Here is a 26,618-nt window from a genome sequence, read left to right on the forward strand (position 1 = left end):
CTTTTGAGGTAGTCTATGGTGGATTTTGACACGTGTTAAGGATCATTATCCATTTGTAGAAGCCATCCTCTTTTCAACTTCAGCTTTCTTACAGACTGTGTTATGTTTGCATCAAGAATTTGTTGAAATTTCATTGAATAAATTCTTCCCTCTACCCGTGAAATGTTCCTCGTGCCACTGGCTGCGATACAACCCTAAAGTATGATTGATCCAACCCCATGCTTAATTGTTGACGAGATGTTCGTTTCCTGAAATTATGCCCTTTTTTCTCCATACATACCTTGATCATTGCGGCCAAAGAGTTCTATTTCAACCTCATCGTTCCATAGGACTTGTTTCCAAAATGCATCAGGCTTGTTTAGATGTTCTTTTGCACACTTCTGACACTGAACTTTATGGTGAGGACGCATGAGAGGTTTTCTTCTGATGACTGTTCCATGAAGGTCATATTTGTGCAGGTGTCTTTGAACAGTAGAACAATGTACCACAACTGCAGAGTGTGCTAAATCTTTTTGAAGGTCTTTTGCAGTCAAATGGGGGTTCTGATTTGCCTTTCTCGCAATCCTAAGAGCTGCACTTACTGAAATTTTGCTTGATCTTCCAGACCTTATCTTGACCTCCACTGTTCCTGTTAAGTGCCATTTCTTAATTACATTTTGATCTCAGGAAAGGCAACTTGAAAATGCTTTGCTATCTTCTTATAGCCTTCTCCTACTTTGTGGGCCTCCACCATTTTGATTTTCATAATTTTCAGAGTGCTATGCAGCTGCTTAAAAGAAACCATGGCTGCTGTTTTTTGGCACAAGGTTAGAGGAGGCTGAGTTTTTATAAAGCTGGGAAATTTGTATCACCCAGCCTTTCCTAACAATGATATTGAACAAGCCATAAGGTCTGAAACCTTGGTCAAAGTTATCTAAGCACACAAATTTCCAAGGGTGACCAAACTTTAGCTCCGGCCCATTTTCCTTTTTGTAATTTTTAAAATGTAAAAAATTACTATACAATTTTTATGCCTAAAATACAAAGGAAATGTGTCATCTTAACTTTAGGCCTTTTAGAGATCATTTAATCTTCAACTTGCTTAGCAGTTCGCAGTAACAGTAATTTTGACCAGGGTTGCCCAAACTTTTGATTGACACTGTATATATAGTGTAACTCATTTCTAGTTTCTAGTTTCCAGGCTAAAGGTCATGAGTTCAAATCCTATATAACACCTACTACAAAACTGTTACCATAATTAAATATTCAGAATCACATAATTTTATTCATATCTTTCACTTTTTTTTACATCTTTTCCTTGAATTGTATTGTTTGTATTTCATTATTTTTATAGTCTTCATTCAATTTAACTTCACTCTTACTGTTAAGGGGACGGTTGCAAACAACTTTATTTATAATGGAAAGCAACCGAACCCGGGGCCCGCGATGCAGCCTGGTGGACTGCGGCCGAACACCTTCCGGGTGAGAAAGTAAAACAACCAACTTAAATAACAATCCCTTCCGTGTTACAGCACACCGGAACGGGAATAGGGATTCGCACTATCTCCGTTAACAGCACGAGAGATGTGTGATAAATAATATATCTGTAGTCCTGTTGCAGCACAGGGACTACACAGTTGGCGCTAGGATGCGTGTGTGACTCACGCCGGCGAATAAGTGCTCCCAGCCGGCATGCTACCGGACTGAGGAGGATCTCTCCACATGGCTTACAGGTGGTACCGGGAATAGGGTGTCTGCAGACTGCTCGGGGTGTAAGGCGACCCTTTTGTCAGAGCCAGGCTGTCAGATGAAGCTACCTGCCTATTTCATCTAAGCCTGCCTATTTCCACTAAACCTGCCTGCCAGAAACTAAAGTACATGTGGAACCCAAGAGACCAAGCGTCCACACAACACCATCACAGTTCAATGTTCAGAGCGCGCCGCCATGTTTGTGGGCGGGCTTTTTAAAGATTAAGCCCTGCCCACCGTCGCACCATTGGTGACGTCACCCGCGACCAATCAGGCGGTGCCAGGTCACCAGATCAGCTAACTCCCAAACCACCAATCACGGTCCGCCATGTCACAGGCATGCTCAGTAGAGAGAATCCTGGACTTATGCTTTAACAGCCCTGTCTCACTCTGCAACCTATCCTTCATATTGCTAGGAACGAAGACCTGAGAAACAGCCTGTACATCTCGTGCACCAGCTAGGCGTTGGGACTGAAGACGATGCTGAGCAGCATCAGGCCCAGTTGGACCGGAATGGGAGACCACAGAGTCCACTGATGGTTCGGAACCCATTTCGAATCCAGCAAACACCCGACGCCTAACACTTACTTTGTTAGCTTAAATATAGTGTAGCCTTTGGCTCATTGCTAGAGATTCTAGTTTTCAGGCTAAAGTTCATGAGTTCAAATCCTATATACCGTAAATCCTGCTGCAAGACAGTTAATTAAAAATTCATAATCAAACAATTATATTCATATCTTCTATATATCTTTACTTATCTTTTTTACTTCACATCAACATATTGGACTATATTCACTATTTCATATTTTATTCCGGTCACTGTTCATCTTAAATGATCAACATACTTTTTTTGTTTTTACCTATATTTGTTCATACCCTATACATATATATAAATATATACATATATATATGTACATATAATCACATATTTTACACAAATAAAATGACTTTAATTTTATATTGTATTCTTTTTTATTTACATTTTGTTTCTACATTTCTTCTTCTTTTTTACCATTTCACTCGTCTCCTCCTCACTTTCCTTATATGTACCAATTGACTTACTCCCTTCTCCTGTATCCACTATCTTCTTTGGGCATTTCTCCCTTCCTTAGTATGGCGCCATTCTTGAAAGCTTGCTTCATTTTCCGGTGCCGTTCCATCATCACATGATCATCTGATCATGTACATGTCATGTGCTCTGATGAGCGAATTCCTGTTTCAGAGACGCCAGTGATATGGTGCACAAGTGCTTGCCGGTTAATTATAGTATTTGCTTTGACCTACCTTATTATTATTATGTCTTGTTATCTTGTTATGTTAAACCACACAATTCACAGGTGTACTTAGTTTTTCTTATAACTGTAACGTTTGAGTCAGCTATGTGCAGATCCTAATATCACTACTATTTCTTATACATCATTTAGTAGGGCAAATCCAATAATTAGTGGCAGATTAAAAATATGCTAGATATATTTTGCATTAAAATTGGAACCCTTATAAAAATGAATTACACTGCTCTTACCTGTAGTTGGTCCTTTAAAATAGCTAGAGCAGCTTGAATGATCGGATGCATCTAGTTCATCTTCAAGTTCAGAAAACACATCTGATAGAAAAAAATACAAATTGTAGAATAAAACAGATAATAAAAAATACACAGTATAATATAAGGAATAAAAGTTAATAGCAGGGTACGAAAGGGTACATGTATCAAATACTTAAAGAGACAGCATCTACGCCCTCATCTATATATATGTTGTATCAAACAAAAGGTACCAATTTATAATAATGAGTGCACTTTATCATAATTGCCTATTCATAATAATGAAGCCCCCCAAATTTAATCTGTATAAAGACCGCTTTTAAAGATGCTACTGACAACCCATTGATCTTAAAATAGATGAGGTGATGAATATTTTAGGAATACTTTGAAAGGACTTTTGATTGAATTAGATAAATGACTACAATCTATACTGCAGATTGCTGTTTCTAAAGTTTTTTGGATTATCAAGGGCAAATACTTTCCTATAAAAATAAAATGAGACACTGTAAGAGTGATGTACCGGAAAAAATGGATAACTCAGTACCCTCTGAAAGAAGCAATGGCAAAACATATATTGGGGTCCAGTTTTATCAAGTTGGTATCTACATTGCTTTTTGTCCTTTTATATTATTTTGTGGTTTGTACATTATTGTAGGTTCTGTAGGTTCTTTCCAATTTGTGCTGTACTTTGCCTATGTTTGTGTGGCCACTATTTATAGGCATGTCAGTATTAGTTTAAGCCTCCCCCCCATCTAACAGCTGATATATCTGTATTTCTCTTATTATGTCATCTCCAATCTTTATAAATATTGGGAGGTTGTACACTATATTAGTTTGACCTTTCACACAATTGTAGTCTCATTCAAGACTTGGAAAAAAAACAGTGCATGATGGGAATTTTTCTCACGGACAGTCAGACCAAGTGAAAAAGTCTGAGCTGCAACAGACACGGTCCATGGACAAACATAATGCTGTTTCTGTAGAAAGAAGCAGACACTTTTTTCTAATTGTGGACAACCTTTTTAAAAGACTAGAAAAAGCATTGTGGTCATTTGTCATTAATAATATATACAGTTGAGATGGTTCCATGATTGTAGGCTGGATAACATAGAAAATGTTGAAAGGCTACAAGGGGATAAGGTTCCTTGACTACAAGTGTTTTTTGGCTCAAAGTAATCATTTGTCTTATTACCGTAATTCTTCCTAAATTGACTTCTTATTTCTTTTTAGATATTATGTTACTGGATATACAAGTTTGAAATGGAGTATAAAATGTGACAATTTATGGTAAAATTGTAACATTGTCTACATCTAGAATATTTTCTGCCAATGTCATCACCGCAGCATGTCAGCAAAGACCGGGAGCAGAAGTAGGAGGAATCAATGGAGCAGAGGGAGGTGAGTAATGCTGAGTTTGCTACCTTTAAAGGGGTTGTCCACTACAATAGAAAATAGGCCAATGTATTTTTATGATGAAAATAAGTTTCTTTGTAAATACCTTGCGCTGGTGTTACCGCCTGTGAGCGGCGCTATCACGGCAAGCTCCGGCTGCAGCCGGGCGTGACTGAGTGCTGCGTTCCCCGGTGGATGCTGGGCTGTGAGCGGGGTTACCCCGTGCGTCATACCCAGCATCTACCGCACGCTCTCTCTCTCCCCATTCATTGGGAATGCGCTCGGTGGATGCAAGGTGTGATGTGCTGGGTAACCCCGCCCACAACCTAGCAGCCACCAGGGGAACCCCATCACTGATGTCACGCCTCACTTGACGTGACATCAGTGGGGAGTCAAGTGATGCCTGTGAGCGGCCAAGGATAGTGCCGCTCACAGGCAGTAACACCAGCGCAAGGTATTTACAATGACACTTATTTTCATCATAAAAATACATTGGCCTATTTTCAATAGTAGTGGACAACCCCTTTAACAAAAGAAAACCGATAAGCATTTAAAGAGAAGTTGGAAATCCCTTTAATAAATTGAATACCTCAAACAAACTATCACTTGACCAAAAAAAGAAATGAAAATTACCTTTACCAAGGTTGTCTATGGAGTAGCTGTGGTCTGGCAGAAAAACATCAGAACTTTTATCACTGTTACTTGGTTGCAACAGTCCCAGGGGAATAAAAGCATTCTCTGAAATGTCACTCTTGCAGCTTGCTATTCCACTGCTACTGCTGCTACTGCTCAAGCTGGATTTCTCATATTGGTCCTAGGACAAAAAGAAAAAATGAGTTAAATGCAAATTAAAAGAACATCAACTGCAGTTGACAGCATAGTTTACATCATTCTTATGTGCATAAATAAAAAAAAAAAAAATAGAAGTAGGCATATAATCAATAGAAACATAACATACAGTTAAAACATAATCTTCTGAAAAAAATAACTTTAACTGCTAGACAAATATTACATGGAAAACCCAAGGAAAAACTATTGAATGCAGAGCAAGAAGGGGTGCTGCACGGCTGAATTATTCAAGGAAAGCATAGATAGAAGTCATGCACTCAGCACTGTAAGGTTAGGCAGATTTTTATTGCAGACATTTCTGTGAATGAGAATCTGTTTCATTCATCTACAACCTCAATTACAAAAAAGTTGGAACGTGAAATATGTAAAGAAAACAAGAATGCCATGAAATCTCCTACAGCCATAGTGTATTTACAACAAAACATAGAATACAGATCAGAAGTTGAAAGTTAGACATTATTCCATTTCATTTTAAAAAAATAACCAATTTAGAAATTGAAGGAGGTAATGCATCTCAAAAAAGTTGGGACAAGGTTAACAGAAGGCTGGAAAAGTAAGTGGTACTAATAAAAAAGACCTAGAGGGTCAATTTTCATCTGGGTCACATAATTGTGTATAATAAGAGAATGTTATCAAGGCAGAGTCTCTCCAAAGGAAAGATGGTCAGAAGTTCACCAATGTATAAACAACTGCATCTAATAGTTGTGAACCTATTTCAGAAAAATGTCTCTCAAAGTAAAATACTTTGAATATCCCATCATCTACAGTACATAATAACATCAAAAGATTCAGAGATTCTGGAGAAATCCATGTACACAAGGGACAAAGTCGATAGTCAATATTAGATGTTCATGATCTATCGGTTTTCAGGAGGCACTGCATTAAAAACAGACATGATGCGGTTATGAAAATCACTTCATGGGCTCAGGAATACTCCCAAAAATCATTGTCTGTGAACACAGTTTGCTGTGTAATCAACAAATGCAAGTTAAAGCTCTATTATGCAAAGAAGAAGCCATATATCAACACAATCCAAAAACGTTGCTGTCTTCTCTGGGCCAAAGCTAATTTAAAAAGGACTGCGGCAAAATGGAAAACTGCTCTGTGGTCAGATGAATCAAAAAATTTGAATTTTTTATGAAGATCACGGACAATGTGTCTTGCGGACTCAAAAAGAGAGGGACCATCCAGCAGGTTATCAGAACTCAGTTCCTGCATCTCTGATGGTATGGTGCTGCATTACTGCCTATGACATGGGCAGCTTACATATCTTGAAAGGCACTGTCAATGCTATTACCGTATTTTTCGGACCATAAGACGTACCCCAAATTTTGGGGTGGAATACAGGAAAAAAAATATTTTTTATAAGATGGGGGTCCATCTTATAGTATGACCAGTGGAGCAAGGGTAACAAGAGGCAGGGTCCTTCAGGAAGCCGGTGCTCCAGCAGCGAGGAGTTGTGGAGGTGGTGGAGCAGGATCGCAGGGCCCTCCATTCCCTCACTCAGGAACCTGGTGGCTGCAGCAGAAGAGGTGAGGTGGCTGAGGCCCGGTGAGTCTGGGCATGCGCGAGCGGCCATTTTTCTGGAGATCACATCTTCAGGAAGATGGCCGAGCACACCAGAAAGCCGCACACGCCGCTCTTCCATGTCGCTCATTGGCCCCCAGCCAGACACCGGTCCACAGTATCTCACCTCTTCTGCTGCCGCCGCTGGGTTCCTGAAGGAGAGAGGGAACGGAGGGCCCTGCGATCCCGTTCCACCACCACCGTAACTATCAGGTAAGCTCAACGTTCAGACCATAAGCCGCACCCCCAATTTCCTCCCAAATTTGAGGGAAAAAAAGTGCATCTTATGGTTTGAAAAATACGGTATATAGAGGTTTTAGAACAACACATGCTCTCATCCAGACGTCTGTTTCAGAGAAGGCCTTGCATATATCAGCAATGAAAATGCTAAACCACCTACTGCATTCATCACAACAGCACGGCTTCAGAGTCACAAAAGAAGAATTGGGGTGATAAACTAACCTGCCTTCAGTCCACATCTTTCAAAAAATCCAGGACTCAGAACTGTTGAGCTAAAATTTTACATAAAAAAATAACATTTGTTTTCCTAAACTCCAAAAATTAATCTCCTAATTTCCCATACATTTATAGACTGCTGTAAGAAGAGGAGGGGATGCTACACAATGGTAGACATTTCCCGGCCCCAACGTTTTTGAGATGTTTAGCTGCCATCAACTTTCAAATTACATAATTTTTTAAAAAATTACATAAAAAAATATCTAAAGTTCAACTTTTGATCTCTGTTCTAAGTTCTGTTATGAATAAAGTATCGCTATAAGAGATTTCCAAATCTTTGAATTTGTTTTCTTTACATTTTATACAATGTCCCAACTTTTTGAGAATCTGGGCTGCAAATGGGGTTGTTCTGCTGGCCTCAACGTAAAATCTCCATTCAAGTAAAAAAAATGGAAATGGAAAAAAAAATAAAAATGGACAAAGAAAAATTAGATCCCAACCTGTTGAGCTCTTCAAGAAATTATACAACTAACTTGAAATACATCACATACGGTAAAGCTCTAACATGCAAAGGTCAGTGTTATTGGAAACCATTTTGTAGTAATATGACTAGATTATACTCTAGTAGCAGTGCTTACCACAGTGCCTAAATGACTTTTTGCATCTTTCACCTGTATTGTTTGCATATCTGCAATGTGCATTAATAGTACTGTATACACTATATAAAGTTAAGCAACATAGCCTTGCCAACTCAGGTTGAGCAGAGATCAATGTTCCTCAATTATTTGCATAACGGGGTTGGCCACTACTTTTTTATTGATGGCTTATCCTTAGGAAAGGCCATCAATATCTGATAAGTGGGGTGCGATACCTAGCACACCCACCGACCAACTGTTGTCAAGCCAACCGCAGCAGATGGAAGTTCTCAAAAGTTGCCAGAACACAGCAGCTCCATCATTTCTATAAATTAATAAGTGCTAGAGCTGCAGTATGCAGTCGTGGCCATCAAAGTTTTGATGGTGCTGCTGTATTCTGGCAGCTTCCGAGAACTTCCAGCCCGCATTGGTAACAGCTAATCGGCGGAGGTGCCAGGTGTTACAGATATTGATGACCTATCTTAGGGATAGGCCATCAATAAAAAAGTAGTGACCAACCCCTTTAACCTCTTTACCCCCGAGGGTGGTTTGCACATTAATGACCGGGCCAATTTTTACAATTCGGACCACTGTCACTTTATGAGGTAATTACTCTGGAACGCTTCAACAGATCCCGCTGATTCTGAGACTATTTTTTCGTGACATATTGTACTTCATGATAGTGGTAAAATTTCTTCGATATCACTTGCGTTTATTTGTGAAAAAAACTTGCTGAAATTTTTGAACATTTTGCAATTTTCAAAATTTGAATTTTTATGCCCTGAAATCAGAGAGATATGTCCCACAAAACAGTTAATAAATAACATTTCCCACATGTCTACTTTATATCAGCATAATTTTGGAACCAACATTTTTTTTTATTAGGGAGCTATAAGGGTTAAAAGATGACCAGCGATTTCTCATTTTTACAACAAAATTTCCAAAACCATTTTTTTTAGGGACCACATCACATTTGAGTCACTTTGAGGGGTCTTTATGACAGAAAATACCCAAAAGTGACACCATTCTAAAAACTGCACCCCTCAAGGTGCTCAAAACCACATTCAAGAACTTTATTAACCCTTCAGGTGCTTCACAGGAATTTTTGGAATGTGGAAGAAAAAAATTAACATTTAACTTTTTTTCACAAAAATGTTACTTTAGACCCAATTTTTTTTATTTTTGCAGGGGTAACAGGACAAAATGGACCTCAAAATTTCTTGTGCAATTTCCCCTGAGCACGCAGATACCCCATACGTGGGGAAAAAACACTGTTTGGGCACACAGCAGAGCTCGGAAGAGAAGGAGCGCCATTTGTCTTTTTGAATGTAAAATTTGCTTGAATAATTAGCGGATGCCATGTTGCGTTTGGAGAGCCCCTGATGTGCCTAAACAGTGGAAACCCCCCACAAGTGACACCATTTTGGAAACTAGACCCCTCAGGGAACTTATCTAGATGTGTGGTGATCACCTTGAACCTCCAGGTGCTTCACAGAAGTTTAGAACATTGAGCTGTAAAAATAAAATTTTCACATTTCTCCCACAAAAATGTTTTTCAGCCCCAAATTTAGCATTTTCATGAGGGTAACAGGAGAAATTGCAACATGCAATTTGTTGTGCAATTCCTCCTGAGCACGTTGATACCCCATATGTGGGGGAAAACAACTGTTTGGGTGCATGGCAGGGTTTGGAAGGGAAGGAGCGCCATTGGACTTTTTGAATGTAAAATTTACTTGAATACTTAGCGGATGTGCCCCTGATGTGCCTAAACAGTAGAAAAACCCCACAAGTGACACCATTTCGGAAACTAGACCCCTCAGGGAACTTATCTAGATGTATGGTGAGCACCCTGAACCCCCAAGTGCTTCGCAGAAGTTTATAACATGGAGCCGTGAAAATAAAAAAATCAAACTTTTTCCACAAAAATAATGTTTTAGCCCCAATTTTTTTATTTTCACAAGGGTAAGAGGAGAAAATGGACCCCAAAAACTGTTGTGCAATTTCTCCTGAGTAAGCCAATACCCCATATGTGGGGAAAATACAGTGTTTGGGCGAACGGCAGAGTTCAGAAGGGAAGGAGCATTGTGTGACTTTTTGAACGCAAACTTGGCTGGAATTGAGAGCGGACGCCATGTCGCGTTTGGAGAGCCCCTGATGTGCCTAAACAGTGGAAACCCCCCACAAGTGACCCCATTTTGGAAACTACACCCCTCAAGGATTTTATCAAGGGGTATAGTGAACACTTTGAATCCAGAGGTACGACACAGAATTTGATAACATTAGGTCATCATATTGAATAAGTTGTCATTAGTCTTGAGCACAAGTGCTCGCTACTTCAGTTTGCATCAGGTACACGGGTATGCACCATGTATCGCGCATGATTGAGGGACAAGCTCGAGTCCCCGATCGCATGTTTCATGGTTATTAGACACCCAAAAAAAAACATGCGGGGATCGCTCGTGCATGGCAGGCAATCCCCGTGAGGTTTTTTTGGCCACGAAGCATATGGGGCAGAGACTCAAGCATGTCACTTGAGCACCCGCGATAGTCAGTGCATTCTTGAGCACTCGATGCAAACTCAAGTAGCGAGCACTTGCGCTCAACACTAGTCGCCATATCGTCATCTTTTTTTTTTTTACATTTGAAAAAAATCCCAACCCCATCACAACCCTAACCCCAACCCCAACCCCAACCCTAACCCTAGAGTTTATTTTTTACGCCGTTCCTCGTGCAGTATAAGTGATTAGATGACTTTATTCTTCGGGTCGGTTTGATTATAGCGATACTAGATTCATATCGGGTTTTTATGATTGACAGCTGTCACACACTAAAAGACGCATTTTTTTGCAAAATCTAGTTTTTGCATTGCCATATTTTGAGAGCTATAATTTTTCCATATTTTGGCCGACAGAGTCATGTGAGGGCTTGTTTTTTGCGGGATGAGTTGACGTTTTTATTGGTGCCATTTTCAGGCACGTGACATTTTTTAATCGCTTTCTATTATGATTTTTGGGAGGCAGAATAAACAAAAAACAGCAATTCCAGAATTTTTTTTATGGTTTTTTTTTTATGGCGTTCTGCGTGTGGTAAAATTGATAAGGCAGCTTTATTCTTCAGGTCAGTACGTTTACAGCGGTACCACATTTATATAGTTTTTCTATGTTTTGGCGCTTTTACACAATAAAAGCTATTTTATATAAAAAAATATTTTTTTGCATCGCTACATTCTGAGAGCTATAACTTTTTTACTTTTCGGCTGATTGAGCTGTATGGAGGCTTGATTTTTGCGGAACAAGATGACGTTTTCAGCGGTAACATTTTTATTTATATTTGTCTTTTTGATCACGTGTTATTTCATTTTTTGTTTGGCAGTATGATGATAAAGCATTGTTTTTTGCTTAGTTTTTTATCTTTTTTTTTACCGTGTTCACTGAAGGGGCTAACTAGTGGGACAGTTTTATAGGTCAGGTCGTTACGGACGCGGCGATACCAAATATGTGTACTTTTATTTTTTTGTTGTTTTTTTTCATAATAATATTTATTGATGGGTACATTATATTTTTATTTTTTCGTGGATTATTATTATTTTTTTTTTTTTTCATTTTTTAACACTTTTTGGACTTTTATTCTGTGTCCCATTCTGGGACTTTCACTTTTTTTATTCTGCAGCACCATTCCTGTGCTATACAGGTTGTCAGTGCTGCACAGGGAGAAGATTCTTTGGGCATGCACTGCGCATGCCCAAAGAATCTTCCCGCTGTCTCGTGACCCGGATGTTGTCATGACGACATCGGCTCGTCATGGCAACATCCAGGAAGCCGCGGCAGACTGCGCTGGAGGCCCGAAGAGGAAGTGAGTATTGCCATCACCTCCCCTTGCCACCGCAATGCTGCGATCGACTTAGATCGCAGCACTGAGGGGGTTAATGTGCCGGGAGCGGTGCAGGACTGCTCCCCGCACATAGTACCGGGTGTCAGCTGTGACTATCATCTGACACCCGGCGGCGATCGCCCCGCACCGCTTGTGTGCGGCGCGATTGCCATATGACGTACTAGTACGTCATTGGTCCAATCGGCCCAGATCACCATGACGTACTATTAGGTCATACGGCAGAAAGGGGTTAATGATAACAGTATTAGTAATAACACGAAAAATTAAATATAACAATATGTGGTAACAATAATTGTTTATTACACAATATGCACTCCTTCTAAATCTGTTCAGGATAGGAAAACTTTTTCCAGAATAGACCATAATTCTGGTTACACTTAGGTGTGAATAGCAATAAAACATCAAAATAATTTTAAAATTATAGATTCTTTTAAAGCAGAGCAACTCAGCCTAAACCCAAACCCATCCTTTAACACTTTAGAAATGAACTGTTGTTGGTCCAACTTATAGTTACATATCAGAGTCGAAGCTCCTTACTTTACAAACTTTGGCTTCCTTCTTAGGTTTTGTAATACAGATTTATACAAAACTTTTACACAGGTTTACAGACCTGTGTTTTCATTTGCAATAAAAATGTAATTGAATTGCTTTACTAAAGAACAAAAAACAAAAAATGTGTGTTTCAGTATTGCAGTGCATTTCTTAATGGAAACGTTATCTTACTTTAAAGGGCTTGTCCACTACTAGACAGCCAAATCTTAATCAAATACGGCCCCCACATAATATGAAAATAAATTATACTCTCTTCTTAATGTGGAGCTGTTCCAGCGATGTCAGCACCGCTGTTCCTGAAGGGTTGTGTCACAGGCAGGCTGCAGCCAATGGGTAGCCGCTATTTGGATACAACTCATCAATATTCCATTAGGGAAGAAGTCCACTCAAAGAAAATAGTAAAGGAAGAAGCTGATTAGCGACCTCTTATTGGTGCAGCCTGCAAGTGACACAACCATTCATGTCCCTCTTCAAGAACTGCGATGCCGATATCGCTGGATCGGCACCACTACAAGAGACAAGTATCGATTGTTTTTATTTTATATGGCCTTCTGAATTCATTAAACTGAGGCTGCACAATAGTAGATAATCCCTTTAACCATTTCCCACCTGAGAAAATTTTTATTTTTTGACTTCTGATTTTTCCTCCCTTTTTTCAAAGAGTCATAACGTTTTATTTTTCAGTAGACATACCCATAAGAGGGCTTGCATTAAGTGGGATGAGTTGTAGTTTTAAACAACACCATTCATTTTAATGTACTCAAAAATATAAAAAAAAGTGATTTGAAATGGCGAAAAGAATGCTATTCTGCTATTGTTTTTTTTGGTGCTTTGATTATAATGGTGTTCATTAAGCATGACCTGGCAACATGATTTTCCAAGTCAGTATGATTACGGCTAATTAAGTTTATATTTGGATTGATTAACTTTCATGAACGGGAGATACCAAATATATATTACAGATTTCTTTATTTTTTAAGAGAAAAAGAAGGGGGTTGCTGATTCAAAACTTTTATATTTTAAAATGCTGAATATTTTTAAAAACTATTTTTCACTTTTTAGCTTAATTTTAGTCATATTGGAGGGCTTGAATCTGCAATTGTTTGATCTGTATATAACAATCTACCAGGTTGCAGCATATAAAGAAAATAATGAAGGGGAACTAAGATGACAGCAATGAGTGCCTTCAGTAGGCTGCCGGCTTTAATCACACCCAAAAGTGGGGAGATGGGCAATGGGAACCAGTGTGAGAGCACACTAGCAATCAGTCCATTTAGAGTGAAGGAAATAATTATTAGATCCCTTGCTGTTTTTGTAAGTTTGCCCACTGACAAAGACATGAGCAGTCTATAATTTTAAGGGTAGGTTAATTTTAACATTGAGAGATAGAATATCCCCCCAAAAAAATAATCAAGAAAATCACATTGTATAAATTAGATAAATTTATTTGCATTTTGCAGTGAGAAATAAGTATTTGATTCCTCTGGCAAACAACACTTAATACTTGGTGGCCAGTGGCGTACCGCCAATGGTGGCACACCACGCGACTGCTATGGGCCCGTGAGCCGGGGGGGGCCTCATAGCAGTCGAGGGGCGGACATACCACCAGTGCAGCTGCACCGGGGCCTGGAGGGTCAGGGGGGCCCTTGCCGGGCGGCTAATATTGAGCGGCGGGCAGGGAGCAATCCCTGCAGCTCCGCTGCGGAGCTGGAGGGATCCGTCCTCTGCTTCCTGCCTGGCGCTTCCTCCCTGACACAGACGCGCGCAGCTTGATGACGTCGTCATGCAGCGTGCGCCTGGGTCAGGGAGAAAGTTGCCGGGAACGAGGAGGATGTTGCAGGGGAGCGGGCTGAGAGGTAAGTTGTATTTTTTTTTTTTACTGAAATGCTGGGGAGAGTAACAGGAGAATGAGGGGAGGTGGGGGACAGCAATGATGGGGCTGGTGACAATGGGGACAGCAATGATGAGGCTGGTGGCAATGGGGACAGCAATGATGGGGCTGGTGGCAATGGGGACAGAGCAATGATGGGGCTGGTGGCAATGGGGACAGAGCAATGACGGGGCTGGTGGCAATGGGGACAGAGCAATGATGGGGCTGGTGGCATTGGGGACAGCAATGATGGGGCTGGTGGCAATGGGGACAGAGCAATGATGGGGCTGGTGGCAATGGGGACAGAGCAATGACGGGGCTGGTGGCAATGGGGACAGAGCAATGACGGGGCTGGTGGCAATGGGGACAGAGCAATGACGGGGCAGGTGGCAATGGGGACAGAGCAATGACGGAGCTGGTGGCAATGGGGACAGAGCAATGATGGGGTGGTGGGACAGAGCAATGATGGGGCTGGTGGCAATGGGGACAGAGCAATGATGGGGGTGGTGGGACAGAGCAATGATGGGGGTGGTGGGACAGAGCAATGATGGGGGTGCTGGGACAGAGCAATGATGGGGATGCTGGGAGAGTGCAATGATGGGGGTGGTGGGACAGAGCAATGATGGGGGTGCTGGGACAGAGCAATGATGGGGGTGCTGGGACAGAGCAATGATGGGGGTGCTGGGACAGAGCAATGATGGGGTGCTGGGACAGAGCAATGATGGGGCTGCTGGGACAGAGCAATCATGGGGGTGCTGGGAGTGAGCAATCATGGGGGTGCTGGGAGCGAGCAATCATAGGGGTGCTGGGAGAGAGCAATCATGGGGGTGCTGGGAGAGAGCAATTATGGGGGTTTCACTTTGCTTGTACTGTAAAGCCTTGCATGTTTTCCGTGTGCACATAGCCTTACAGTTAATTGGGGAGAGTCACAGAGACTGAATAATTTATATTATTGGCCGGAGGAGATTATAGTTAATGGGGGGCACAGTGCTGCTTATCACTTTACATTTTGATTGCTAAGTGGCTAATAGTATATTAATCGTGGGGGGGTACATATCTCTATTCAGGGGCGCAGTGTGGGGGAGACACATGTATATATACAATATATGTGACCTTGCTATTTTCTAGGCTGGAGATCATCGTGACAAGACGAGTCGTGGCTGGGAGATATCGACATGAAGGTCTGACCAGATGGAGAAGAAACAACAGAAACCGTCTCTGATCAGATGAGACATCAGTGGTAAGTTCCTGGATGGAAATATTATTCTGTATCTGCACTGTGTGACTTGGAGTGATAATGCAGTCTGTAAAATCCCTTAGGCTGCATTCTCACATTTGTGTGAGAAATGTCCAGATTTTTTTATCGAATGGTCCATGGACTCGTAGAGTTTTATAGATCCATTCACACATTCATGAAAATCATGGATCTGAGAATGAGATCTGTGAGGGTCAGAGAATGTCCTGTTCTGATCCGATTTTGAGGATTAGAAAAGGACATGCTCAATATGTCTGTAAAATAGGGCAGCACACCAACACTGCACATAGATACAAGAATGTAGCCTTATTATGTATAGCACAGTTCCTTAGAATATAGTGTACTCACTTATTATGTATAGCACAGTCCCTTAGTATATAGTGTACTCACTTATTATGTATAGCACAGTCCCTTAGAATATAGTGGACTCACTTATTATGTATATCACAGTCCCTTAGTATATAGTGTACTCACTTATTATGTATAGCACAGTCCCTTAGTATATAGTGTACTCATTTATTATGTATAGCACAGTCCCTTAGTCTATAGTGTACTCACTTATTATGTATAGCACAGTCCCTTAGTATATAGTGTGCTCACTTATTATGTATAGCGTTGTCCTTAATTATTTAGTTTAATCTTTTATTATGTATAACACCCTCCCTTATTACCTACCATTCTCTCTAGCTCTAGGGGGTCACAGTAAGGGGATCATACTTTGTTGGGGTCAGCATACTTTGCCCTGGGAGTTGAGATGGGGTACAGTAGGGTCATTATACTGCGCATGTGGAGGAATTCAACTTGGGCGTATCACTGTGTTTGGGGGGGGCACTTTTGTTGGCATCATACCTTATGGGGGGGGGATTTTTTTCTTTTTAGTGGGGGGCCCAATTAGAACTTCTGCTATGGGGCCACATGATTCCTATGTACGCCCCTGTTGGTGGCAAAACCCTTGTTGGCAAGCAGAGCAGTCAGACATTTTTTATAGTTGATGATGAGGTTTGTGCATATGTCAGGAGGAATTTTGGTCCACTCCTCTTTGCAGATCATCTCTAAATCATTCAAATTTTGAAGATGTCGCTTGGCAACTCGGAGCTTCAACTCCCTCCATAAGTTTTCTATGGGATTAAGGTCTGGAGACTGGCTAGGACACTCCATGACCTTAATGTGCTTCTTTTTGAGCCACTCCTTTGTTGTCTTGGCTGTATGTTTTGGGTCATTGTCTTGATGGAAGACCTAGCCACGTCCCATTTTTAATCTGATGGCGGAGGGAAGGAGGTTGTCACTCAGGATTTTACGGTACATGGCTCCATACATTCTCCCACTGATGCGGTGAAGTACAGTGGGTACGGAAAGTATTCAGACCCCTTTACATTTTTCACTCTTTGTTTCATTGCAGCCATTTGGTAAATTCTAAAGAGTTCATTTTTTTTCTCATTAAAGTACACTCTGCACTCCATCTTGACTGAAAAAAAACAGAAATGTAGAAATTTTTGCAAATTTATTAAAAAAGAAAAACTGAAATATAACATGGTCATAAATATTCAGACTCTTTGCACAGACACTCATATTTAAGTCACATGCTGTCTATTTCCTTGTAATCCTCCTTGAGATGGTTCTGCTCCTTCATTGGAGTCCACCTGTGTTTAATTAAACTGATAGGACTTGATTTGGAAAGGCACACACCTGTCTATATAAGACCTCACAGCTCACAGTGCATGTCAGACCAAATGAGAATCATGAGCTCAAAAGGAACTACCCAAGGAGCTCAAAAACAGAATTGCGACAAGGCAAAGATCTGGCAAAGGTTACAAAAGAATTTCTGCATTAATCAAGGATCCTAAGAGCACAGTGGCTTCCATAATCCTTAAATGGAAGAAGTTTGAGACCACCAGAAGTCTTCCTAGACCTGGCCGTCCAGCCAAACTAAGCAATCGTAGGAGAAGAGCCATGGTGAGAGAGGTAAAGAAGAACCCCAACATCACTGTGGCTGAGCTCCAGAGATGCAGTAGGGAGATGGGAGAAAGTTAAACAAAGTCAACTATCACTGCAGCCCTCCACCAGTCGGGCCTTTATGGCAGAGTGGCCCGACAGAAGTCTCTCCTCAGTGCAAGACATATGAAAGCCCGCATAGTATTTGCTCAAAAACACATGAAGGATTCCCAGGCTATGAGAAATAAAATTCTCTGGTCTGATGAGACAAAGATAGAACTTTTTGGTGATAATTATAAGCTGTAAGTGTGGAGAAAACCAGGCACTGCTCATCATCTGCTCAATACAATCCCAACAGTGAAACATGGTGGTGGCAGTATGATGCTATGGGGGTGTTTTTCAGCTGCAGGGAAAGGACGACTGGTTGCAATTGAAGGAAACTTAAATGGGGCCAAGTACAGAGATACCCTGGATGAAAATCTCTTCCAGAGTGCTCTGGACCTCAGACTTGGCCGAAGGTTCACCTTCCAACAAGACAATGACCCTAAGCACACAGCTAAAATAACAAAGGAGTGGCTTCAGAACAACTCTGTGACCATTTTTGACTGGCCCAGCCAGAGCCCTGAGCTAAACCCAATTGAGCATCTCTGTAGAGACCTGAAAATGGCTGTCCACCAACGTTCACCATCCAAGCTGATGGAACTGGAGAGGATCTGCAAGGAAGAATGGCAGAGGATCCCCAAATCCAGGTGTGAAAAACTTGTTGCATCATTCCCAAGAAGACTCATGGCTGTATTAGCTCAAAAGGGTGCCTCTACTCAATACTGAGCAAAGGGTCTGAATACTTATCACCATGTGATGTTTCAATTTTTCTTTTTTAATAAATTTGCAAAAATTTCTACATTTCTGTTTTTTTTCAGTCAAGATGGGGTGCAGAGTGTACTTTAATGAGAAAAAAATGAACTTTTTAGAATTTACCAAATGGCTGCAATGAAAAAAAGAGTGAAAAATTTAAAGGGGTCTGAATACTTTTCCGTACCCACTGTAGTCCTGTGTCCTTAGCAAAGAAACACCCCCAAAACATAATGTTTCCACCTCCATGCTTGACAGTGGCAGCATTTCTCGTCCTCCAAACACGGCGTGTTGAGTTAATGCCAAAGAGCTCAATTATTTTTGTCTCATCTGACCACAGCACCTTCTCCCAATAACTCACAGAATCATCCAGGTGTTCATTGGCAAACTTGAGGCGGGCCTGCATATGTGCCTTCTTGAGCAGGGGGACCTTGCAGGCACTGTAGGATTTCAAACCTTTAAGGTGTAATGTGTTACCAATGGTTTTCTTGGTGACTGTGGTCCCAGCTGCCTTGAGATCATTAACAAGTTCACCCTGTGTAGTTTTAGGCTGATCTCTCCCCTTCCTCATGATCAAGGATACCCCACGAGGTGAGATTTTGCATGGTGCCCCAGATCGATGTCGATTGACAGTCATTTTGTATTTCTTCCATTTTCTTACTATTGCACCAACAGTTGTCTCCTTCTCACCCAGCGTCTTACTTATGGTTTTGTAGCTAATTCCAGCTTTGTGCCGGTCTATGATCTTGTCCCTGACATTCTTAGAAAGCTCTTTGGTCTTGCCCATGTTATAGTCTGACTGATTAATTGAGTCTGTGGACAGGAGTCTTTTATACAGGTGACTATGTAAGACAGCTGTCTTTAATGCAGGTAACGAGTTGATTAGGAGCGTCTAACTGGTCTGTAGGAGCCAGAAGTCAATGGTTTGTAGAGGATCAAATACTTATTTCTCACTGCAAAATGCAAAAAAAATGTATCTAATTTATACAATGTGATTTTCTTGATTTTTTTGGGATATTCTATCTCTCAATGTTAAAATTAACCTACCCTTAAAATTATAGGCTGTTCATGTCAGTGGGCAAACTTACAAAAACAGCAAGGGATCAAATAATTATTTCCTTCACTGTATATGCTGACATCAGAGATTGATAGTGGCATTTAAATAACTAAACAGTAGCAATAGGATCTAGCTTGGGTTGCTGTTGCTTAGATTCTGGCTGTATAATACATCAGGCATCTGAGCCTGCCCCATTCAAGTGGACCTGGCATAGGACGTACCATTGCTTTCTCCCCTGCTCAGGAGTTGTGGTATGATTAGACCATGTTCCTGCGCGGTCAGACACAGCCATTACACAGTACACAGCAGGGGCACATTTATAAGATTATCTCAGCACAGAAACATTTTATTTAAACACATCCAATTGTGGAAATTATTATTATTTCAATATCTATTGATTAAAATGAACTTTGTTCGTGGGACAACGCATTTAAACTCATCTGCCATCCATGCTATTATTACTGATTAGGCCAGTGATTGGCTGTTGTAACCATGGAATTGTATGGCATATCATCAGTGCAGCAAAGTAAACAAATACCAACAGGAAACACAGGAACAACACTGCTGGAGGGGTGGGGGATTTAACTTTTTTAAGCATATTTCTTGCCTTTACACACTTTTTTTGATAACCCTGGACAACCCTTTTAAACTCAGATTATTTACTTAAAGATAATGTCATGCAAATTGTGCCATATTGATAAGTTTAAATTCTTTTTAAAATAGTATCTGAATGATCTCCAATGAAAAAAATTCTAAACCAGTTTAATACATCTAATAATAGAAAGTGTGAAAATCAGTCTCTTGACAGTTTTCTGAGGTCAAACACTGTCAGTAACATGGCAATAAAAAAAAGTGTAAAAGCAAAATACTTTACCTATCCAAGCAGAAAAGTTGAAATGACAAATAGAACCTCACTAAACAAATATTAAAGCATAAGTCCACTTTCATGTTGAAAATGTGAAAATCTAAACTGTGGAGGCTCATCCCCGGGAGAAAACACTATAAAATACATCAAAGTCCACCTTCATGCTGTTTACAAGGGCTTCAGTGAGTTCTTTCTGAAAATATCACTTATATATAACATCTTAGATTCCTTGATTTAGCAAGACCTCTTGAAATTCTTTGCACTATGGCAACAAGTGTCCTAAACAAACCACTTAGAAGGGAAATCCAACCAAAATGTTCTTCATTCAATACAGCATGTAAACTCCGAACTCTACATATACTTTTTTGGCCAAACGGGCAGAAATTCACACAGAAACACTTCAAAATCTTGTGGCAAGCCTTCGAAGATGAGTGGAAGCTATTGTAACCATAAAAGGAGGTCCGTCCTTAACGCAGCAGCCAGGATCATATTCCTCACCAACCGCTACACCCTGTGACAGTCATTGCATTGGTTACCCATCCAATATAGAGTTCAATTTAAACTTATCACGCTTACCCACAAAGCGCTCCATGCTTCAGTACCCCCCTACATCTCCTCCCTTGTCTCAGTCTACCACCCTACACGTGCCCTCCGTTCTGCCAGTGACTTAAAACTTAAATCCTCCATAATCCGAACTTCCCACTCCCGTCTCCAAGATTTCTCGCGTGCTGCGCCAATTCTTTGGAATGCATTACCCAGGACAGTTCGATTAATTCCCAATACCCACAGTTTCAAGCGGACCCTAAAAACCCATTTCTTTAGACTGGCGTATCGCCTCCACACGCTATCTGTCCATCCCAGTTGTCCGTCCCAGTTTTCCTCCATATTAAAATCTTCTTCAATTTCAGGTTCATACCAACCATGCACATATTAGCCTCGGTCAGGACTGCACACATACTGGCAGGCGACCAGTCCATGTATTATTAATCCTATATAGTATATCAAGGCTGCATTATACAATATATGTACATTCTACCTTTTGTGTCTCCCCTATTTCCTCATAGACTGTAAGCTTGCGAGCAGGGCCCTCACTCCTTTCGATATGAGTCATGTTTATTCTGTATTGTTTGTTTGTATAAGTCACCCCTAAAATTTGTAAAGTGCTGCGGAATATGTTGGCTCTATAAAAATAAAAATTATTATTATTATTATGTCCCCAACTCTAAATAAAAACCCATGGTTTTAGCAAAGGGTGTCCATCAAACTCTTAGCCTATGTTCACATGGTGCAGCCAAGATGTGTTTTTTTTGTCATGATTTTCCAAGTGGCCAAGCACTCATTGCACCATTCCGACCCACAATGACCATGCCTCGCAGCTTTCCAGTATGTTGATTGACAGCTTGCCTAGTCAAAGTAAGTGCTGCCTGAACAGAAATCTATGGCATGTGAGCACAAAGCTGTTAAAGAGTTCACATGATGAGGTGAATTCTTTAAGCTGTAGAGTGAGCAATATGGACCGGACGTGATGGAACAGCACATTGGATCTTGTCGGATGGCATGTGGCTCAGCAAGGACCAGTACAGTGGGGTATGCAGGCTGGCAGACAGACAAGCAGAGCAGGAAGCACTGGATGAAGCTGAACCAGATGTGAGGATACAGAAGGCAACACTAGAGGGATAGACAATTGGCAACTTGGGTGATGTGTTAGAGGTGTTTGCTGAGTTAGCATAATAACCCAGCATGGACTAGCACAAAAGGAACTGGCCATAGGGGAAGGAAACACAGCCCAGCACCTGAGCCAGTAATACAGGTGAGTAATAACAGCATTTCTGCAGGAACGAGTGCAGTGCTCAGTACTCCGTGCTGTACGAAAACAAGGGGGAAGGAAAAATGGAACATTAGGCTCACCAAGTGCAGCAAAATTGGAGTCTCCTTCGGGAATTGCGGTGCACAGACTCCAGCCCGGCAGCTGGAAAAAGAAGGCGGCTCCAGCATCCACTTAATATATAAAGTTAAAACATAACTTTTCATTGAAAAAGGTTAAATATATGAAAGCAAAAACATACCAAAATGAGTTTGAGGGAGAAGGGGGAGGGTAGACATGGGAGGGGGAGTGGTAAGGAAATCTAAAAGGATAGATTTACATTTCCATCCCTACTCTCCCATGTCTACCCTCCCCTTTCTCCCTCACCTTCATTTTGGTATGTTTTTGCTTTCATATTTTTAACCTTTTTCAATTAAAAGTCATGTTTTAACTTTATATATTAAGCGGATGCTGGAACCCCCTCCTTTTTTCCACTTCCTGCTGTGCCCGCTAGGTACACTCACAGCAAGAGGAGAGAAGGCTGCACTTGCTCCTCCAGAAACACTGTGTGCCCACATGTCGCAATTTTCTTTTCAAGCAGATCAAGCCTGTAAAGCAAGTGCTGCCAATAAACATGGAGGGAGGCGGTGAGGCATGGTAATTGAGGGGCAGAAAGGTGCACTGAATGCTTGGGCACAACAAGGGTGCACTGATTTCCCTCATTTGCATATTGAACACATAGATTTTTATGCAGATTAAAGGCCACATTTATTACACCAACAGTCTGATTTTTATACAGTACAGACCAAAAGTTTGGACACACCTTTTAGTGTGTCCGAATGCCAAGAGTGTGCAAAGCTGTCATCAAAGGAAAAGGTGGCTACTTTGAAGAACCTAGAATATAAGACATATTTTCAGTTGTTTCACACTTTTTTGTTAAGTATATAATTCCACATGTGTTAATTCATAGTTTTGATGCCTTCAGTGTGAATGTACAATTTCCATAGTCATGAAAATACAGAAAAATCTTTAAATGAGAAGGTGTGTCCAAACTTCTGGCCTGTACTGTAGGAGCTAGGAGTTTCTGAGATGAAAGACTTTCTTTAATAGAAATAAGTAGCTTAATAGAAAAACTCCCTCATACTATTATCTGTGCTTCATATTTAATTGTAGACGCTATGCATAGGTAAAGTTTCCCGGGCAGCCACCAAACTCAGATGCACTTTTTAGACTGATTGTGAAATGGGATTCATCACTCTAGAGAACTTGTTCCCATTACCCCAGTCTAGTTAGAAAGTAATTAGGATTGTTTGCATTGCTTCATCATGGCAAACCATTTCATAAAGGCTTTGACACAAAGTTTGTGTGCTTTACTGAAATTGTATAAAGACTAATGAAATTTGGGATGGGAGATCTTTATTGCCATTCACTTCAATATAATATAGTAGTACAGTAAAGTGGGACAAATCTGACAAATCAGAAATTTCACAAACTGACTTTTGGCAAAGCCAGCATACTATAACAATGTCATAGTTTATAGTTATTGAGCTCTTCAATACAACCCATATTACTGACAAAGTTTGACTATGGTACCCACATGGCTGTGTGTTTGATTTTTATCACCTGTTTACAATGAGCAAACTTGACCTCAAGGGGTATCCAAAACCTTTTGACCACTTACTCTATGTTATAAATACAAGTGTAAAATATTGTGTATATCATAATTCTACGCATGCCATGTAAGTGTGAAGATCAAAGACGGTCGATGTTTTTCATAATCTAAGGCTTCTAAATCAAGTGGTTGACACTTTTCATAGATTTTTCTACTGAAAATCTGAGAGTAATTTAAAGAGCCAATTATGGAAATAAGTATGTCTTCGCAATCATAGACTTCTCCAAAATTCCTTCTCTCACATATTTACAGTATTTCATAAAAAAAATCAGTAAAAATTATCTTTTTGTAAGCAATAAGACTGAGATATGGAGGCACTCAGGCAGGCTGTGTTGTGAAAAAACTATGGTAAGATATTTTACAGAAATACTCTGTCAGGCAGTTTTATTAGAGCAATGAGGCACTTTGTTGTTCTGAACGTGACACACTCACACATGGGTAACAGGAATAAGGAAGACCTATTACAGAGAGAAGCCGCACCCACACCCTACAGGTCCCTGTACAGACTAGACAATACCTAGCCGCACAACTAAAGGCACCACCTCAGAACTGACTCCCTAAAAGGAAATCAAGGGGTTTCTCGCACTGTTACAGAACATTGTATCAGCTCCTTGATTTCTAACTTCTAATGTTAAAGGGAACCTATCACGTGAAAAAACACTATTAACCTGCAGATACGGGGTTATTCTGAAGGTTAATAGCGTTCTTAACCTGCTTGGCAATTTCACTTTGAGCACCGCTGTCGGGAAGAAATGAACTTCATTCCTCCCGGCAGAGTTCGGCATTCTGTCACTGCTTTATGTATAGAAAGAGGTGGCTGTGACAGCTAACCCCAATCCTGAGCCGCTGTCAGTCAGTGCCGGAGGAGCGGTTACAGCCGCTGCTCTCTATACACAGAGTAGTGGCTGAACCCACCTAAGCGGCTCCCCCCACCCTGTGACTGAACGCCGAATTCTGCCAGAAGGAATAAAGTTAATTTTCTCCTGGCAGCGGGGCTTAAAGTGCAGGTGCCGGGCAAGTTCAGAATGCCATTAAGGCTGCGTGCACACGACGCGTTTTTCATGCGTTTCCGCTGCGGATTTTCCGCAGCAGAAACGCATCAAAAACGCATGGTAATCCGCACCCCATGGTCCCCAATGGCATTCCGCAATGTCAATGCACATGCTGCGGATTTTTCCGCAGCGTTTCTGCAGCGCTCATAAATCCGCAGCATGTTCATTAATTTTGCGGAAGCGCAGCGGAAGCGCCGCCCTTGACTTGCATTGAGACGCATAGAATGCGCGTCTGTACATTTGTACAAGCGGATTCTATGCATCTCTATGTGCAGATGGTACCCAGTTCTGGAGGAGAGAAGACTCTCATCCAGACCTGGGTACCATTGTACCTGTAAAAAAAGGAATAAAATAATAAATAAAGTTTATACTCACCTGTCCAACGGCTTCTCTCGGTATGCCGGCAGCGCTGAAGGACCTTCGGTGACGTCACAGTCATGTGACCGCAGGCCCTTCACCGTTGTGTCTCGCGATATGCCAGCAGCCGGGAACCAGACAGGAACGAGCGCTGCAGCCACGCCGGAGCATCGGGGGTGAGTATAACTTTTTTTTAAGCATTGTTTTACGGTCACACTATATAAATCCATGCTATTTGCATGGATTTATATAGTGTGACCTAGTTGTCAAGCACTTTCCAAGTGATGCTAATCGCCTGGAAAGCGCTTGTCAATCTGCATGCGGAAACGCATGTGAATCCGCATCTATTCCGCATGTATTCCGCAGGAAAAAAGCATGCACAATCTGCATGCATTTTTTCTGCCAGGGAGATGCAGAAATGCTGCAGAAATTTTCTGCTTCATTTCTGCATCGTGGGCACATAGCCTAATAGTGTTTTTTCACCTGATAGGTTCATTTTAAGGTAAGGGCTGTCATCAACATCGGCAAACCCTGGTAAGTACTGGGTTCCATTCAGCCAAGATTACTATTGGCAACATCTGGTGTACTTGAATGTTGGATGTAAGCACTGCATGTATGGAACAGACACAGAAGCTGAGCTTGCTCTATACAGCATGTGTAACTACTGTTATTTACAGTTGGCATCCGAATCTAACTGCTGAAATCAGAGCTTGTTCTGATCACATTAGGTTACAATCTTAGCTGAATACGTTAACTGTGACAGCAACATTTAAGAGGTTGGAAATAATTCTGAAGTGTCCCTTCTGGCAGCCATTGGCCTCCAGCAACTCAATTGCAGGGTCTGAATGGCATTGTCATGGCAGCTAGGGGTCTACTGGAAGCCCCTGTGTCTATCACATTTTCACAGTGACGGAGCCCCACCCAGTAATTTTACAATATAATGCAAAACTACAGTATTACTAAAGCTATGTTCCCACAATGAGCTTTTGGTGAGTTTTTGATGTTGCAGATTTTCTGCACCATTTCTGCACCCATTAAGTAAAATCGGTTACTTGCATTTTTTTCGAAACTACATAAAGTAAAAAACTCCCCAAGAACTCATCGGTGGAACGTAGCCTAATATTGCACAAGGAAGCGCAATGGAAAGCAAGACCTCATAAATGATGAGGGGCATACCACTAAATATTAGATAAGTGAAGAAAAGACCATAAGTGTTTCAAAAACCCCAGCGTAGAACATAGTTAGAACATAATGTGATGACTAAAAAGTCAATATTTAAAAAGACACACATTG

General features: G+C 41.0%; 1 protein-coding gene across 5 annotated transcripts in view; it reads right to left on the bottom strand.

Moving 5' to 3' along the window:
• Nucleotides 1–26,618, bottom strand: part of NEK10 (NIMA related kinase 10) — a 554,523-nt gene that overhangs the window by 213,689 nt on the left and 314,216 nt on the right. For 4 of the 5 annotated variants that reach the window (XM_073678014.1, XM_073678012.1, XM_073678015.1 and 1 more), the window contains exons 27-28: nt 5,294–5,474; nt 3,251–3,331 (exon numbers count right to left, since the gene is read on the bottom strand). In XM_073678014.1, coding sequence (XP_073534115.1) covers nt 3,251–3,331; nt 5,294–5,474 — 262 coding nt within the window. Of the gene's footprint in view, nt 1–3,250; nt 3,332–5,293; nt 5,475–15,143; nt 17,200–26,618 lie in introns of those variants that run through there. The other variant, XM_073678016.1, reaches the window with a different exon arrangement.

This window comes from Phyllobates terribilis, unplaced genomic scaffold, assembly GCF_046119375.1.
Source record: "Phyllobates terribilis strain yellow unplaced genomic scaffold, ASM4611937v1 Scaffold_4__5_contigs__length_816908805, whole genome shotgun sequence".
In the NCBI taxonomy this organism is placed as follows: domain Eukaryota; kingdom Metazoa; phylum Chordata; class Amphibia; order Anura; family Dendrobatidae; genus Phyllobates; species Phyllobates terribilis.